Below are 17739 nucleotides of genomic sequence, written 5' to 3'. Positions count from 1 at the left end.
CTTGTCATCGTGATTTAGCACAAGGTTAGAGACCCAATGAACCCAGAAACATTTTGTCTGTCAATTTGTAGTGGAAATAAAGTCAATGTATTTTTCTTTTGCAGTAATATCTTTATCCCAGTAGTCTAAACTATTGTGGTGTGCATATCTCCAATAACTAACTATAAAGATGATACCGTTAGAGAACAGTACATTTTTATTTGGAATGATTCGATTGAGATGGATGACTATTCGATTCAAAATTGTCATCATGATTTGCAAGTAGTCCCATCATATTATTGTCTGACTATTTTAAGTCTGTTACAATACTTCTTGCTCACCTACAAAGGTGGTCATAACAAAGACAAGAATGATATCAGATCCAGACCATGCCTGGCATTAAAAGCTTTTCTGTTATTTTGATAATAAACCCAAATGTCTTCAGAGGGGACAACAAAGGCACTTACTGTTTGTTCTAATACTTTTGTAGAGGTGTTTACCTTGTGCTAGGAAAATCCTGTTTATGTTTTGAAAATATTCGTGAATTTGTGGACATGGCCTTAGTTGGAAGTTTTTGTTTTGAAAACGTTTTGTTGTTTGTGCTGTCTAATGTTGGACTTAGTGATTAGATTGCGAGTCTTTTTATCTCCGTTTACTGGGGAGTCAAGCTTTCAGGCGAATGGGAAACTGTGCTTCATTTTTCACATTCCTGAGATGGAGACGTCTGCGAATATTATTCCGACATGTTCATGTCCTGCACCTGCAAATCAGGCCTGAGTGAAGTCAAAGCCCTTTGCGCATTGGCCAATACAAACTAAACTTCTACCAATGACCAAACGTCTTCCCGCATCATTCCAAATACAAATTTCCAGCCAGTTTTCCGCAAATTGAATGTCTCACTATGCGTCTGCTTCATACACAACAATTTACAAATCAAAAGAGTTTGAATTAATAAAACATCAGGTGTATTATATTTGAACTATATACACATTAATATAACAGTTGAATTATTACCAATGATTAATAATAGTATTATTACTTATTAAATATTTTTAATTTAGATGATATGAAGATGACTTGCTGAAACTCATCTGCCTTCACTTTCCCATAATATTTTCCAAAATTCCTTTTTGCTAAATTCACCCAATTTACTCATAAATTGATCCCTATCATGGTTCTATCCCTCATTGATATCTGAATTCTAACTTGCTGCTTGACTGTCAGAGAAGTTATGTGGTGAATGTATCCGCCCAAAATGAAGAACACATGTTGACAATGTTAAAAATAGCATCCGGCCCGCTCATCGTGTTTTGTCTACTACCCCCCCCCCCCCCCCCCATCCTTATCAAGCATGTGTGAACACGCCTGATGATGTGAATAACTGCCACTCCCTCCAGCCACCATCTAAATTGTTTACATCTATTTACATTTTGCAAGTGTAACATTTTTCCTTAGACTGATCCTCTTTCTAGTGCTGAACAACAGGTGTGTCTCATCTCCAACAATGTCTCTATTTTTCTTCTCCCTTGTTCCTTTTTTAATGGCAAAGCGTCAGAGTTACGTGATTGACGATAGCAGTCCAGACATCTCTTCTCCCTTCTTGCTTTTACGATACTCCCATCACATTTCTCTTGTCTGGTCAGGGGGGGCTCGGTAATGCCCTTGCACTGTATCATTTCCAAAGGTAAAGCTTTTTCATTTCCAACTTATCTTATCAGACTTTGGTCTAGACTGATGGTACACAGTGACACATCGTAAATGTTTGGGCTCAAATTACAGTAAAAGAAAATGTATTAGATTATTGAATGAGAAATAAGCATAAAAATGTAACACTCAATCTTGCCAGCAGTTTTTGTCTTCCAAAGTTTTGCGGATAAATATTGTTACCATACAGCCACAAACCGCAATGACAATAAAATACATTGTACACATGAATAAAAATTGAACTCATTGATTTACAATAATAAACACTGTACATATTTGATTGTAAACACTAAGGGAATTGTGTTTTGTTTTTCTCTTTTTTGGGAATAAGTAAATAGAGGCAGCAAGGGTGTTTTTTTGCAGTCGTATCACTCCCAGCGATCGACATTTTGTGTGACTGGCCAAATGGAGCCCTCTTATTTGAAATGAGTCACCACTCCACTTCCTAACATGTGTTCATTCCCCAGTGACACACTTGGGCGCTTGAGTTTGTTTATCCAACAACATGCTCAATTCCCTGTACAGGAAACCATTTGAAGAGTTTTCTTTCAAATGAAGCCCAGATGAGACTCACCCATGCCAGTCAACAACTTTCATACCCGAACCCCATTGGACATAGCTCTGGAGCTAAAATTACTCCGTCCCAAACTGTCATTTCCTTTCGCACGAGTTTCATTGAGACAAATTACAAAAGATAGTTAACATCTGCGCCTTAAATAGAAAGTGGTCGGGAGCAAAATAAGGAATAAAAGTGTGTGTGTGGCTCTGCATACAAATAAATAGATATTTAACGGCATATACAGTTAAACAATTTGTTGTGTTGTTATTTCAGCCAGCCATTGACTTCTTCATCTAAATAGCCTCCTTATGTTTATCAACAGGATTGTTGTTTGTTCGGTCCTCTAGCCTTATATCCGTTTCTATTTTTTACGCGGAATATGATTTGTTTAAAAAGAAAATATCTGAAGATGTAACTGGGCTTCTATCCATATTTGACATTACCTCTTGCCAAACCCCAAAAAGTTGGCTTTCATTTTATTCTCTGCATTCCTTTGTAATGATTTATTGCCACTATACATAGCTTCCACTTATTTTTGCCCAGCTAAACCAGCCTTTTTTTTTTGCCACTAATTGTAATACCGTCACCAACATCCCTTAAAGCATAAAGTTCCCCCGCCAGCATTGGCACTATCTTGTGCACGTGTCTAATAAGGGTGAAGTTGTTTTTATTAAAGAAGCACTATGTCGAATGCAACAGAGAAGTATTGTGCTTTGTTTTCTTTAGCGTAAAAATCTTTACACTCATAAACTAAAAAAAAAAAAAACTGAACCAGATGAATGGTGGTTTTGTCCCCCCAAAAAAATGTTCTTAGGCTGTTTAGATTTTTATTTGATGAGGGTTTCTCATGGGTTGTGACTGTTATGTTTCTCTGTGTGTGTTTGTTGTACAGATGTGGCCGTTCAGCTGTGTATCGGACTAGAGAGATGGCAGCACGAGCTCTCGTTCCTTTTGTACTCGTCACACAGGTCTCGTCAACTGTACACTCTTTGCTTCAAGAGCTTCCTCAAGGCCCAGAACCCCACATCCAACACAATTACATTCATGGGACCCTACTACAGGTTTGCATTGTGTGTGTGTGTTTGTGTTTTATATATACGATATATATATTATTCTATCTATCTATCTATCTATCTATCTATCTATCTATCTATCTATCTATCTATCTATCTATCTATCTATCTATCTATCTATCTATCTATCTATCTATCTATCTATCTATCTATCTATCTATCTATCTATCTATCTATCTATCTATCTATCTATCTATCTATCTATCTATCTATCTATCTATCTATCTATCTATCTATCTATCTATCTATCTATCTATCTATCTATCTATCTATCTATCTATCTATCTATCTATCTACACATATATAAATATGTTTTCTTTTTTAAACAAAAATACAGACAATAGCTTTTTTATTTTTTTCCTGCTTTATTGGTTTTTTTTTTTTTTGTTGCCTAATTGGCTCTGGCCAAAATTCAACATTTCTTAGGTTTTATGCGTATGCCAATTTATATGCCATAGTGCTTATGTTTTAGTAGACTAAGCCATGAATTGACATACACAAGTGTGTTTGTGTGCGCATGTGCTTGCATGCTCACTGCATCATGTGGTCAGTCTGTGGTTGCGGCAGTAGGAGGGACTGCGGGGCAGGCTGATAACAGAGTCTGAATGGAGCTCACATCCACCACCACTATTTTTACCAGGCCAAAATACGGATTAAGGCTCTTTGCTACACAGATTCACATACGGAAATACACCTCCATGTTTTAAACTTACTGGGGGGAAAAAAAAAAAAGTGTTGCACCTGTCTCTTTTTTTTTTTAACGTTGACTTTAAATAATGGGCATATTTTGAAGCATGAAAACACAATTATATTAGTTATAATAGATGACCTCATTTGCATCAACTGTATTCTTCTGGTTTTCTTAGTATCAGTTTCATTCTGTAGTTTATATGCAAGTAGGAAGACGGAGGCTGCTTTTTCTATAAATATTCCACTTTCTCCTTCCTGGTCTGGATCTAGTCTGTTGAAATGCCATGCAGGGACTTCCCAGCCCCGTCAATGAATGAATGAAACTGGGAAATTTGAATACTAGTACAACTGAGATGAACTTGTGGCTTCCTCTGCTTCTCAAATACTGTATGAATACAAAGATCTATAAATATAGGATTCTATTTCATAGAGAATTACTAATGCCTATTAATATAAACAAAACTATCATAGAATCATTTATTTAAATCAGTTATTGAAATATTTTTAAAAGTTTGGGGGGGAAAAAAGGACTGTTTTTACTGTCCTTTTCTATCCACTGTGGCTCGCAAGACGTAAGCCATCTCGACTCGCACGTTTGTAAAAGCATTTGAACGGTTCCATATTTGGTTTGGGATTCCATTTGACACTGTCTCCTTGTAATGGAAAAGCCCTTTATAAAATGACAACAGAAGAAAGAGGGTGCAAGCTCTTCCAGGCTGTTTTTGCGACCCACTGGGTGTTGCCTCGGTGTGGAAACTGCAGGAGAACAGAAGAGGCAGAGCAGGCTCAGTGCAACGTGGTCAGCCTGGTTTTTCCCCGCGTTGCCTTCTCTGCATAGTGTAATGAATGGCTTCCTATTTGTCTGTGGCCGTGGCCCAGACCTAAAGAGTATACTTACCAAATCCCAGAATACACATCCCAGCCAGTCAGCCACCCAGCCAGCCAGTCAGCTAGTTAGCCAGTCTTCTGGCCTTTGAAAACTCCCAACCACCAGTCGCATCACACGCCGTCACTTGAGCATTCTATTTTACGTAGGGAATATTTTCTCACACTCGCATTGTTCGTACTGCATTATGATAAGTATTGTATATATATTAAATTGTATATGAGATATTCAAAAATACTGTATATGAAGTGCTTGTTTCTAAAACGAGATGAAAGTCCAGTTTGACAAAATACACTCATTGTGTACAGATTGTCATATTTTGTTGAACATGTATAGGCGGAGCCACAGAAACTTTTTTGATAAAAGCGAAAAGACTACTGAAAGACCTTAATTACATTTGCCTACAGCAAATTTTAATCTGAGATGGCTTTACATTTTTGACACACATTTTAAAAATGTCCTGTAGTAGCTATAATGCCCTTCTTTGTGTATCATATTACTTTTTGGGCCATGTATCCCAAAAAATTGACATGTGGAAATTAACCAAACACACTCACCCGAAGATACATAACTAGTCAGTTATGACTGTTGGTTAATAAAGAATGTTTATGTGTGTATTTAAATGTTTTTGCAGGTGCTGTTTCTGCTTCAGTCTTACCAGAGTGAGTCACACAGACCCCTGCCAGCAGGAAATAGAATCGGTGAAGCTGTCCTTCAGCGCATGTGGCTGGCCTCCCGGTAATCTTAGACACATGCACGTACAGATAAGCATCCCTCCTCCGTCCCTCCCAAATCCCCCAGCAGAAGAATAGTTCCTTGTCCCACCAGTCGTCCCCTCCCTGACCATGTCCGCTTCATGTCCTGCCGAGACTTCGATTTCAAAGGGATTGCCGTCTGTCCTACCTGGACAACCCCCCCCTCTACCTCTGGACCTCTTACCCAAAATTAAAGTATAAAGATGAAGCACAGATTACGGGCCGGCTGCAACCCCGCCTCTCTCTTTTTATTTCCTAGCTGGGGTCAATCCAGGGTCTGTTTTCTCATCTGATCAGCAGGGTCACTGGGTTAGCAACAGTAGCCCTCCTAGCTTTGCATGGTTACACTGATGAGTCTTAATTAGGATGACAAGGTGAATTCTTGCTTACTAAAGCAGCAAGATTGGTTTTGTGTTCATGCAGCCAGAACCAGTACATTACTGATTTAAACACACACACAGATAACCTCACCCCAGGCTCTATAAATCGCCCCCTGCTACGTGTCAGGTCAACTTGTCAGCTTCATTACGTGATGTGTTAAATGCAGTGGACAAATTTTGGAACGTTACCATCATTTTGTCAAAGACTTTTTCACAAGTTTGTTTTTTAAAATAAATTCCTATTAAAAAGTATTGTCTGATTTTCAATGGTTAATTTTCATAGTTTTTTCATTTGTCAGATTCAAGTTATTTCTTTAACCATTGTGGATTTTTATTTCATTAACTGTTTCGTCTGTGTGTAGACCAAAATCAAATGAACGACTGATGTGTTTTAATCATATTGTATCGGATTCATAGGAGTCCGAACAGCGAATATAAAACAAAAAGTAATTCCATTTCTCTTTTTCCTCATCTCTTTTAAGAGCTAATATCTGTGTGGTCACCAGAGGAGCCTTTCTGGATGTCCTGGTCTGTCTGTGTGGGCCAAAAATGAGTCTTCTGTGTGGTGAGTAAATCTGAACAGAATGACTGATATAGAATGAGATACTATATATATATTGATGAACGTGCAACGTTTGCTCCTTCTGAGCGGCTCTTAACAAAAGTCATGCCTAAAAGCATTCAGAGAAGTCTTTGTGGATTTGTAATTGTGTATCTGTGTGTACATGTGTGCCGAGCCATCTCAGTGGGGGTCTCCTCAGGAGGAATGTGAAACCAAAGGCGTGCAATCTCAGACAGATGGTGGGTTTGTGCCTTTGACCCAGTTTATTGAGTGCTAGGAAAAAAAGAGAGGAGAGCAGAGAGGGTGAGGAACTTGTGTTTTCGGTTGGCCATGTGCTGAACACATGTTTGCATTTGACAGTGGAAATACCGAGGATTTCTTAAAACAAGACAGTAGATTCAAGACCAGGCTTAACCCGATGTGGCCCCTTACATAACAAAATAAGCACCTTCCCTCTTACTTACGCATCTTTTCATGCCTCTATTATTAGTCTGTTTTCCCTTTTTTCTGCTAGAGGTGGATTCCTGCTCTGTTTTTATAATCCTTTCATTGAAGTGGTTTATTTTTTTTAAGTAGCCTTATCAAATGCATTTTCTTTTTCTGTTCTGAAACAATATTCACACTGGAATTAAGAGAGACATTTTGCGGTTCTCTTCGACAGTTTCAGGAGCAAGTTTTTTTTACACACCATCACCATCATTAAGAATGACACCCAATGAACATAAATTATAAAAGTTTCAGTCTACATTTGCATGAATATGATTACAGGCCTATTATTTTTAGTTTGTTTTCTTTTTTGTTTGTTTTGTTAATATCCTTATTTTGGACTTGTTTGACACTAGCAAAACACCGATAAAACATGTTCCCATACTTAGCCCTTCATCAACCACACTACGTGATTGATATTCATCGCTGACAGCTTGCTTAAGCTTGTTTTCCCCCATAATTCGCTACTTTCACTCATCGTTGAACTTCAAGATGTGCTTTTATTGCCCTAAATCTGCACCAGCCAATCGAAATTCACTACTCTCTCCCACAAAAAAAAAAAAAAAAGTCTATCCTCTGAAAACAGTCACGTTTCTTTGGTGGCTCTGTATCTGGTCTCAACTGTCTTAACTGTCTGAATTGGTAAAGAAGACATTAAAGGGGAAGTGCGTCGAACGAAATGACCACATAACCAACTGCTGTTTATTTCTCTTGTCAGAAAGTACATGCAAACACACACGCACGCACACGCACACAGTGTCTGGGGTTTGTTTTTCACAGTTTGGCTAATGATGGTGGAAGTTGATGTGAAATCCAGCTGTGTGCTGGCGTGTAAGAGCACGTGCACGCGTCTTGCCAAGGTTCCAGCTTGAAACAGCCAAGCCCCTTTAACTGCCACTTTCACAGGGCTTTGGGCTGTTCTGTAGAAAGTTGACTTGAGTTGACACACAAAGTTGACTTGCCTCATGTACGACTTCATACAACTTAACATATTTTGCTTTTGTTACTAATGACCCTTAATCTTTATGTCACAGCCATGTCGGACGCAGTCGGATTTCATGCTGATGCACTGTAACATGTTCAAATAGCACTCCTGATTTTAAAGCATTTGCACCAGCTGTAATAAGATTCGATATGTTCTCGGGTTGCCCATCCGTGCGGCCTATTCATGTGAACGTGATATCTCAGGAATGCCATGAAGGAATTTCATTACATCTGGCACAAGTATCCTCTTGCCCACAAAAATGACATCGATAACAGTTATTTTGCACAGGTCAATGACCCCTTTCTTGACCATTATGACATGAGAATAATCATTTCAATTGGTATTTCTTGTATCTGATCAGATGGGGATCCAAGTCTGGAGAACTGATACTTATTGATGACACCCTGATCATTTATTGTTTGAAAGATATTAAGATTGGAACTGAGGTTTGCACCATACTGGCTATGTCAACTTGCTGCCAACTTATAATGCAACAACAAAAAATGCAATAAAAACTACATGTGATAGCTCTGCCCTCTGACTTATAATTAGATTTGAACACACCCAGCTTTGTGAAAACAAGTGTTATTTGTGATCAGATATGATGGATCACATGACCCAAGCCTCTGGCTTGGTACACCCTCACATATTTGGATACATACCATTGTAAAATCAACATTCCGGCTGTGACTACTGATCTTTTTTAGTTTGTATTTACTTCCTCCACCATGTAGCACATTTCTCTCTTTACTAGTCTTGACAGTTGATTTGTATCCAATGGCAGCAGTATTTACATACGACATGTCGTCTTCAGTCATCCTCCCTTCGTCATTGGTGTCATTACTGTGTTCCTGCCTACCATTATACCCATTAGACTATGGCTGTTTAGCCCCGGACCCCCGTTTGAGTATCAGGTTCCATAGTAACCTGGCCTGTCTCCACAGTAAAGCAGCCCATCTCTGCAGGAATGCTGCATTTCCCGCTCTTTTGTCAGCTCACATTTTGACTTGTGCTGCAGTGGCGGATTGAGTTGCATTAGTTTCAATGTGTGTGCCTACATGACATAGACTTGGCTGTCAAAGCAGGATCTATGTGGGGCGATGGAGAATTACTGTGCAGCCTTTGAATAGTATCAAGTTACTAAAATGCCATCAACATTTCTTCTGCATTTCAGAGGAAACGGTAAGGTTTGGATGACTGTGATGGATATCAAATATGAATAATATTTGTAGTACGCAAGATAAACAGTTGCATGTGTATATGTGTACTGGTCCCAATATCCAGTTAAAATGTTTTTGTTTTGTTTTGTTTTTTTATATAAATCTAAAAATGTCACTTTTCATGTGTGTCAGATTCAGAGGTCAACAAGCTCCGTCGAGAGACTTTGTCCCTCCTGATGACCTCTAGCCTCGTCTCCAACAGCAGCCCCCCCGCATCTAACCTGGAACCCGGCAGCATCCAGTACATGCTGAGCTTGACAAGAGTGGGCCTCAGTGCCAGCGTGGAGATTCCTGAGCTGTGGGGAAGGCATCCACTCACATCTCAACTCCTGGATCATCTGCTAAAGTGTCCGCAGTATGAGGTGAGGGACTTGGTTCTGGAAAGGGTCCTGATGAGACTGAAAGAGGAGGAAGACCAGAAGAGGACGCCAATGTGGCTAAATGAGGCCACCCTTTTGAACCTGATAAGCCTAGTTCTTCATGAAAAACACCCCCAGTGTCTGGCCAAGGTGAGTACACACACTCATAGACGCACACACCTTTTGCAAATAGTAAATGTTGATAGTTTCTTGTTTAGGTGTACTTGGTCGTATACATGGACATACACGAGCTCATATACAAATGTTTACATGCATTGCTGTCACCCTCTCAGCCCATGCTCCACCCACACAAATTCAACTAAATAATGTTTATTTTTAAGACCAAGTAACACACAGGGGCCTCCTAGTCAAAATAATCAATGAGATGTGCTGGAGAAATGTCAACAACAGTTCTCTGCTGGATTTGTGTTTTGTAATGGGGGTTTCACTTGGCGTAAAACAACGTCTTCCTCCCCTGGCAAAGAAAACAGTGTATGGAGAAACAGCGGCTGGGAACAAGTGGGCAAAAGACACCAAAAACAAAAATATGAATGGAACTGAATGGTTGCTGAAATTGCTAAAGACACCAAAGCTTTTTTTAATAGACTGCCCAGAGCAATTTTCTTCACACATAGTACTGTCTACGTTTGAGACAACCATCTGCCACTTTTTCCCTTCCACCCTCATCTTCCTTTCACCTTTCTTCTCCTCAGGTGCTCCAGGTGTTGAGCGTGTTGTGCTGTAGCGGTGAGCTCCACCGGATGGATAGTGTGCAACAGCAGCATTTGTCTCAGGACACTTTTCTGCAGCACCTGCTTGTTCTGGCTCAGAGAACTTCTCACAGGTCAGAAGATGGTTACATTATCACATCTCATTATTGTATGACAAAGAATATTTTGCTCTTGATGAAATTCAAACAAGACCCATCCCATTGGCATGTTTGCAGGACACCTGTTGATCTGTTATGGCTACGAGAGGCCAGAGTCGATGCAACTGCTCTGTTTTTGTGGGCACCTCCACAATTGAAAGAATGCTTAGATATACATAATATTGCAGTATTTGTGTGTATGCGGAGACTGTAATCTCTTTGACATCCATTGACAGACACACACACACTTCCCTTGACAAGCCACTGCTGCACTTTTCTCACCAATTCAAGAAAGAACAGGCGTGAAGACAGATCAGGTTACAGAGAGTATTAGACCTATAAAGCCTTTTTCTGACCACCATCTCAGAACTTGGGATCTACTTTCCCTTCTCGTGGCCTCTAGGTTATGATTAGAGGCAAGGCAGAATGAGATTGGGTTGCCGCTTGCACTCATCTTCCCTGCAATTGAATGTGAGTCTGGCTTTTGTGCTCACAATGTTTTGGTGAGTGCCAGCACACTTCTTTTGTGGAAAGTAAGCCAATACAGGCTTGTTGTTTGCCAAGTGGGTGTCATTCGAGGCGCTTTCACACAAACTTGCATTCCCATTTTAAAAAATCGTACAAAGTTGAATTAAATGGTAGGTTCTCTTGAAGTGCTAGAAATTATTTGACGGGGGAATCAGTCAAAAAAAAATCACAATAACGAATCTATTCCTGAAATCATTCTTATGTGCTTACGAAGTTGATGTAAATTCATGTTAGCTGACTGTTTGTGTGTTTTAGTGTGGACCTGTATTGTGCGGCCATGACATTGCTATCTCAACTGGTAATCCAGATTGTGAAGTCATATCCAAAGGTAAAATATCATCCAGACTCTTCGTCAGTTCATTTTCTGGATTTTTATATTTATTGTTTGACAATCTTGTTGTGTCTTTAATGGAATGGAATCAACAATTTTGTCTTTTGAGTGTCATGCGTTCTAATTTCCTCATGCAGGATGCAGCAATAATGACTCGCTTATCACAGTGGGGGGCACTGGTGTGCTCATCCTGCAGCGACGAGCAGCATGTGGAAATAAAGCTGATGGTTGCCAAGGTGTTGGTGGACTCCACAAGCGCACTACTGACCAGCTCTGAGCTGCCACTTGGTGAGTTGAGGAAGTTCATTTGAGATGGTGTGAAAAATAACATCCTGAAAACACGTGCATGTGTTTGTGTTTAGGTCTAGTCAGCACAGTGTCTCTTTGGAGGAGTCTGTTTATGCTGTTGCAGGATGAAGACCAGGAAGTTCGCAGTTGTGCTTCTGACTTTGTTGCTAATGCACCAACTCATCTGATTTGTTCAGGTACACACACTCAGTGTAACAAATAGGTTTCATTTTGTGTGTTTCAACTGGACGGGTTTAAAGCGAGCTTTCTAATCATATTGCTCAAGTTGAACTTTTTCCTTCAAAGTCCAATTGCAGTGTGTGAGTTCTGCATTCGTGTGCAGCCGACTCGAGGTTAGACAATTAGAACCACAAAACTCGACTGAGATAGAGGTTTTCTTTAAAAGAGAACAAAGTGCACATAAATAGATTTTGTCTGAGATATTCTCCCTTTTGTAGTCTTTATTTAGTTGCCGTTTGTGCAGTTTCGGGAAAGTTCTACATTTACTCTTGGCCACGCGACTTCAATTCTCCCGAACTTGTATAAGTGCTCATGAAATTTTTTAAATCGGATTCCAAACACGTGTGATACAAACAAAAGGAGTGTAATGGTGTACTGTGGTCATCCAAATTGAATGGTGTGGCCAGGCCAGGAAAGTCACATTCCTCAAGCAAATGAGAAAGCACGCATAAAACCCAAAAGAAATCACATTGCATTGTCTGTAAAATGAAAACCCACAGAAACCTTCAGTCAGTAAAAATATAAATATATATATTGCCGCTCCGCTGTTGAATCCCAACTGATCTAACATTTTGAAATTAGATATGAACAAGTTGAAATACTTTTTTTTACAAACTGAAGCTAAAATAGAAATAAAATGTCTACACACCCTGTTTTATTCTCTCATATAAATTTTGTATCAAATAGAACGACATCATCAGACCACCATGCTGATTCTCATAGTTATTTGGTTACTTCACAAAGATAGCACCAATCAAAACAACTAACACCAGTTAAGTCAATCATAAGGGTCAATGTGGATTTTTAATTACACCTGGGAAATAACCGTGGTGCTGGGACTTACCCGCCCTGTTCTTTTCTACGGTATTTATGACCTACTGGTAGTATTATCAAGCCGTCGGACCAAACTGTCAAACCTGTGCATATCATTCAAGGGAAAAGTTTTATCAAATGGGAGATAAGAGTCTGCAACCCTTAAGCCCTCTCACTTAGAGAACCTTTAGCAAATGTATGATCGCTGTTGCAACTTATTGGATTGATCCAAAATTTGTGAAGGGCTTTTAGCATCTATAGTAATATTGCAATGTGAAGCATGCAGTAGAGCAGGGGTGTCAAACTCATTTTTATCACGGTCTGCATTGTAGTCATAGCTTCCTTCGGAGGGCCATTATGACTGTCAATTAAAATTAATGTATGAGCACCTCATATTATATACAGTAAAAGCTACAAAACAAATTGGCAAATAAAAAGTAAAAACTGGTCAAATATTTAAAAGAAAAGATATTATTAAAAGTGAAGACGATCTGTAATTCTAGTAACAACACACGAATTTGTTGCACAATTTATCTTCGCGGGCCACGTAAAATGATGTGGTGGGCCGTATCTGGCCCCCGGGCCTTGAGTTTGATATTGGTGTAGTAGAGTCTGCTCAGTAACAAAGGGACACTTTTCTTCATGTTGGGCGCAGTAAATAAGCCCAATTACTGTTTGTGTGTTTGCGTACGTGTTGGCCACTCGTCGTGAGTGTCTGTGTGTGTCGGGTTTCTTGTTTGCGTGTCTTTCCCGTCCCCTGTTGTTCTACCGGTTTACTGTGATAATGCGCGTGTGTGTGCGCCCATGTGTGCGTTTGTGCTTTATTACCTCTCATCAAGTGTCCGAGGTGTCAGTTGTTTCAAAGGTAACAATGCTGCTACTCCTTTGATATGGAGCACAGACAAATTCACACAATCCTTTCCCCTTCCAATAAAAATGTTAGCAATACATGTCAAACATTTTTGTTTTTGTGTGTGTGTGGCATTGAGAAGATCAGATTTGTTGATTCTTTCCCAGCACTTTGAGACACAAAGAAGCTATTGTTGATGACTTGAAGATGTATTTATCTCCAATTGGACCTTTTCCCACAGCCATCACTGCCCAAATACCTCAAGACTAATTGGCTTTGAAATCAAACTCCAGCAATGACGCTGCTGTAAGGGTGGCAACAAAGGGACACTTGATGTGTACATGTATATTTCTGTATATAATTCTGAAGGAATTATAAATACAGAAATGCTTGACTCTGTATTTTGAAAGCAAGCTGCTGTCACGTGCATCTTTACCAGGCCAATCTGACCCGGTGGATTGTTATCAGCCAGCCTTTGCTTGTTGTAAAGCAACAACTGCCTTTTGTGTCATACAATTTTCACATGTCCTTTCTCTTAGTTAATTTATTAACAGCAAGTGATGCAGCTGACTGACTGATAGGGAGCAGGACACTCATTAAACAGACCTTGTCCTATTTCAGGAGCACACTCACCCAACTTTTACAACAACACCACAAAGTATGCAAAGATATGTCACTCTTGTTATTTCCTCACACTGTCGCTTTGTGTCGCTATATTTCATCCAAATTGCAACACTTGATTGGAATGTGTAATATTTTTAAGAAAATACAGTAGCAACATTTTCGGTACGTTTGGATTTGCGACACCACATTGAGAAGACGAAGGAAATGGATGGATGGGCAACCTTTTCAAAAATGCATGGCGGCAGAGCTTTGTATTTCTTCAAATGCTCTCTTGAGTTTCCTCGCTAGGCTTCATTTCTTTCTTTCTTTTCCATTTTGGAATTGACTTTTGCATCATGGTAAAATGGATGTTCCTTATTGTGGTGGGGTTTTTCACCCCTCTCTGGGTAATGTTCCTGTCGGTGTCAGGATTATTGCATTTGATCTACATGACTGTTCACCACCAACAAGCAAAGGAAGTCAGAGCTGTAAAGACTGTGTTTTCGTTTCACACCTCTCTGTATTTGGCACTTCAGCTTCCTGGTCTCTCGGCTCCAAAGTGGTTTTGTGTGAGGTAGAACAAGTTTCTGGTGTGAAGAAAACCATTGTTGTTGTTGGCTTGCCGATGTGACTTTAGCGGTGAGATTTCCGGCATGTCTCTTTTTTTTTTCCTTCTAACCGCACCTGTCTTAAAAAAAAAGTATGTTAGGTGTAATAATTTGGTCATTTTTAGTAACAAAAATGATCTCGACTTGCACAGGCACTTTTTCTGTCCTTATTTACTGTAACAGTCCGTAAAAGTTTATATATTTCACGCAAATGTTTTGTGTGTCTGCTTGGTGTTGGTACGATTTGGTTTGAATGTGATCCGGTCTTAAACAACCCCAAAATAATTTAAGTAGCGGTATGTTTGAGGGCAAAAAAAAAAGTTTCACTGCAAGACAAATATACTCTACAAGTAGCTCATTTCCCTGCATACAACTCTCCCAACACACACACACACACACACACACCAATGCAGTCACCCAACACTCATTCTGGTCATGCTATGAAAGACAATCTCCTTGAGAAGCAAGTATTTAACGGCAAAAGCTTAAGGAAGGAAATCACATTACAAGGTGTAGGGGGGAAAAAAAACACATGCAGCCATTCTGAGCCTTTATGTTTGGAGGAAGGGGTGCTGGTAAGTGGACTTTTACATCAAGGCTGAAGTGTCCCTGAGAAGAGGTAGCGTTTTTGCTAAAGAAAAGAATTTGTCACCCAAGCTCTTAACCTGCTAAATCTCCTCTAATACTGTACAATCAGTGGCCTGTCATGTTCACATGCTACGTCAGTCCTATCCGCTCAACTTCAGGCACAGTTTTTACGCCTCTTTTCTCAAGAGGAAAATTAATATGAGTTCCCATCACTGTATGTTTTCTACTATGTGTGTGCTGGTAGGGGGGCTTTAAACCTCTACGCCCCCACGCCATAGTGGTTGTGACTCTGCAAAGCTTTTGATGTCTGTGCTGTCATTGGGGTGTCAGTTGGTCAAGGTGGGAAAAGAAAAACACGACAATGGTCATCTTCAGTGGTCCCATCCCAAGCGTTTGCAGAAGCATCTGCGTTTGCAGAATTACAGTTCAACCCAGAACCTTGTTTAAGGACTCCTGTCAAATAAAATGTCTTTTAATTTGGGTTGAACAGATGCGGCGGGCGTGACGACGCTGTGTCCTCCTGTAGCCTTGGATGTTGGTGTGAGGGTCTTGTGTCACCTATTGCAACTGTGGAAGCAAGTACCGGCAGGCGTCCTGGTTCTGACAGAGTGGCTGCTGGGAGAGGACGAAGGCAATGAGGAGGCAGGCGCAGATGACGCCTCCGTTCTGGTCAGTCAATTGGTCATTTATTTGTCTATATGTGTTACGAAAACATGAGTGTAGCTTTCTCGTGCGTTTGTGTCAATGGACCAATTTGGTTGTTTTGATGAAATAGGATGAAGAGGACTTTCTGTTTGAAAAGGGAAACCTGAACCTGTGGGCCGAGCCAGTCCAGTGGGTGATTCTGCTGCACAGACATCTCATTTCCCTCCTTGTTACGTACAAACAGATGAGAGACTCGAGACCCACTGGGTCTGAGCAGGCTCAGCAAATGGACACACTGGCCTCCAATGCCAGAAGGAAACTGTTGAGCTCCAAACAAGCCCTGGACGCCCTCCCAGTCCTGCCTCAGTTCTCCTGTCCCATGGAGCACGCCCGTCTAGTACTGCAGCACCAAAGGGCCACTTTGGCTCTGGATGTGCTGGACACCCTGAGAGGAGAAATTGAGTGAAATTGATTTTTTTTTTCTTTTGTGATCATGCAAGTGACACCTCAGGTTTATTTTTTTTTAAATCATCATATTTTTAACATTTGCTCATCTATTTTTTAGTTTCATTTTTATGACATCTAAAATGTATCATTGTGAGAAATCAATTTAGTCACACGTTAGTGGCGGAACATTTTGTTAGATTGATGCCGTTATTAAGCTTGTTCAATAGTTGATTAGGAAGATTTGGGCGGGAATTGTTTCATTAAAATTGCCCTAATAACATCAGAGTCGTGGAAATATAACCCCACTAAGGATATCTTGAAAATGTCCATAGCGTCTATGTTATAAGGTTGCTGCAAGCATTATGGCTTCAAGCTCAAGTTGCACATTTTGAGTCTTCTTAAACTTCCTTTACTTTGCTCGTGTTTAATAATCCTTCCAGTTGGACTTTGTTTTGTCCTTCCTTCTGGTTATTTAATCTAGAGGACAGCACAATAGCCTACTGTCCGTGCCTGTGTGTTAATAGTGGCCATATACACGTTGGCCCTGGTAAACATGTTCCTCGTTGCAATAAAACCGATGTAACGATTTAGAACTTCTCAACATTCCCTAACATAAAGAGAGTTGTCTTATTAGGAGTGGTTCCAGTGGACAAGAACAGCGATTTCTCAAATACTTAGCTGCGTATGTCCTTCACATGAAACTGTTTATCTCGACTGCAGAGAGCAAATGGGGCAAATGGTCTGAGAGTAGCTTGCAACCTATTTTTAGGGCGGTAGTAGTAGATTCCTAACTCTTCGGTCATTTTTTTTTTCTCCCTTCTGCCTGTTTCTCTTCCCTTCAACTCTCTCCCTTCGTCAACTCTTGAGAGAATATTTAATCACGTCAGAGACTATAAAATAAACTTGAAACGTGTTTTGTAATTATGATCCTAAATTAAAAGGCTATAATGGTTACTGGTGTTGCAGAAACCGGTCATTTCTGGTATATATAGATATAGATATATTTTATTTTTAGAAAATATGTCATATGTGTCTAATTTTGCTCTGCAGGGGGCGCACTGGCTTCTTTTTTTTGTTGTCAGTTTCAAACACGTTCTCTAGGGGGCAGCGTTACACTGTTGCTCTGCATCGAAACCACATTCCTTCACTCTTATGCTCCCTGACTGAAAAACAAGTTAGATGGAAGACCGCTGAGGGGAAAAAAAAGTTTTTACCACAGTCTTTTTTTTTTTGTTTTTTTTTCTGAGCTGTAGGGATCACAGGTACCACGAACTGCGGTTAATTATTAAAGG

General features: G+C 40.0%; 1 protein-coding gene across 4 annotated transcripts in view; it reads left to right on the top strand.

Moving 5' to 3' along the window:
- The window catches only part of thada (THADA armadillo repeat containing), a 35349-nt gene extending 18622 nt beyond the window's left edge, over positions 1 to 16727 (top strand). For all 4 annotated transcript variants that reach the window (XM_061284655.1, XM_061284658.1, XM_061284656.1 and 1 more), the window contains 10 exons: positions 3135 to 3303; positions 5526 to 5629; positions 6509 to 6591; positions 9412 to 9788; positions 10352 to 10482; positions 11290 to 11362; positions 11503 to 11653; positions 11728 to 11850; positions 15846 to 16024; positions 16131 to 16727. In XM_061284655.1, the coding sequence (XP_061140639.1) occupies positions 3135 to 3303; positions 5526 to 5629; positions 6509 to 6591; positions 9412 to 9788; positions 10352 to 10482; positions 11290 to 11362; positions 11503 to 11653; positions 11728 to 11850; positions 15846 to 16024; positions 16131 to 16466 (1726 nt within the window). In that variant the 3' untranslated portion in view covers positions 16467 to 16727. The remainder of the gene's footprint in view (positions 1 to 3134; positions 3304 to 5525; positions 5630 to 6508; positions 6592 to 9411; positions 9789 to 10351; positions 10483 to 11289; positions 11363 to 11502; positions 11654 to 11727; positions 11851 to 15845; positions 16025 to 16130) is intronic.
- The last annotated feature ends 1012 nt before the right edge of the window (positions 16728 to 17739 follow it).

Source organism: Syngnathus typhle, linkage group LG8 (assembly GCF_033458585.1).
Source record: "Syngnathus typhle isolate RoL2023-S1 ecotype Sweden linkage group LG8, RoL_Styp_1.0, whole genome shotgun sequence".
Lineage (NCBI taxonomy): Eukaryota > Metazoa > Chordata > Actinopteri > Syngnathiformes > Syngnathidae > Syngnathus > Syngnathus typhle.
Note: the sequence above shows the minus strand (reverse complement) of the source record. Positions and strands in the feature narration are given on the sequence as shown.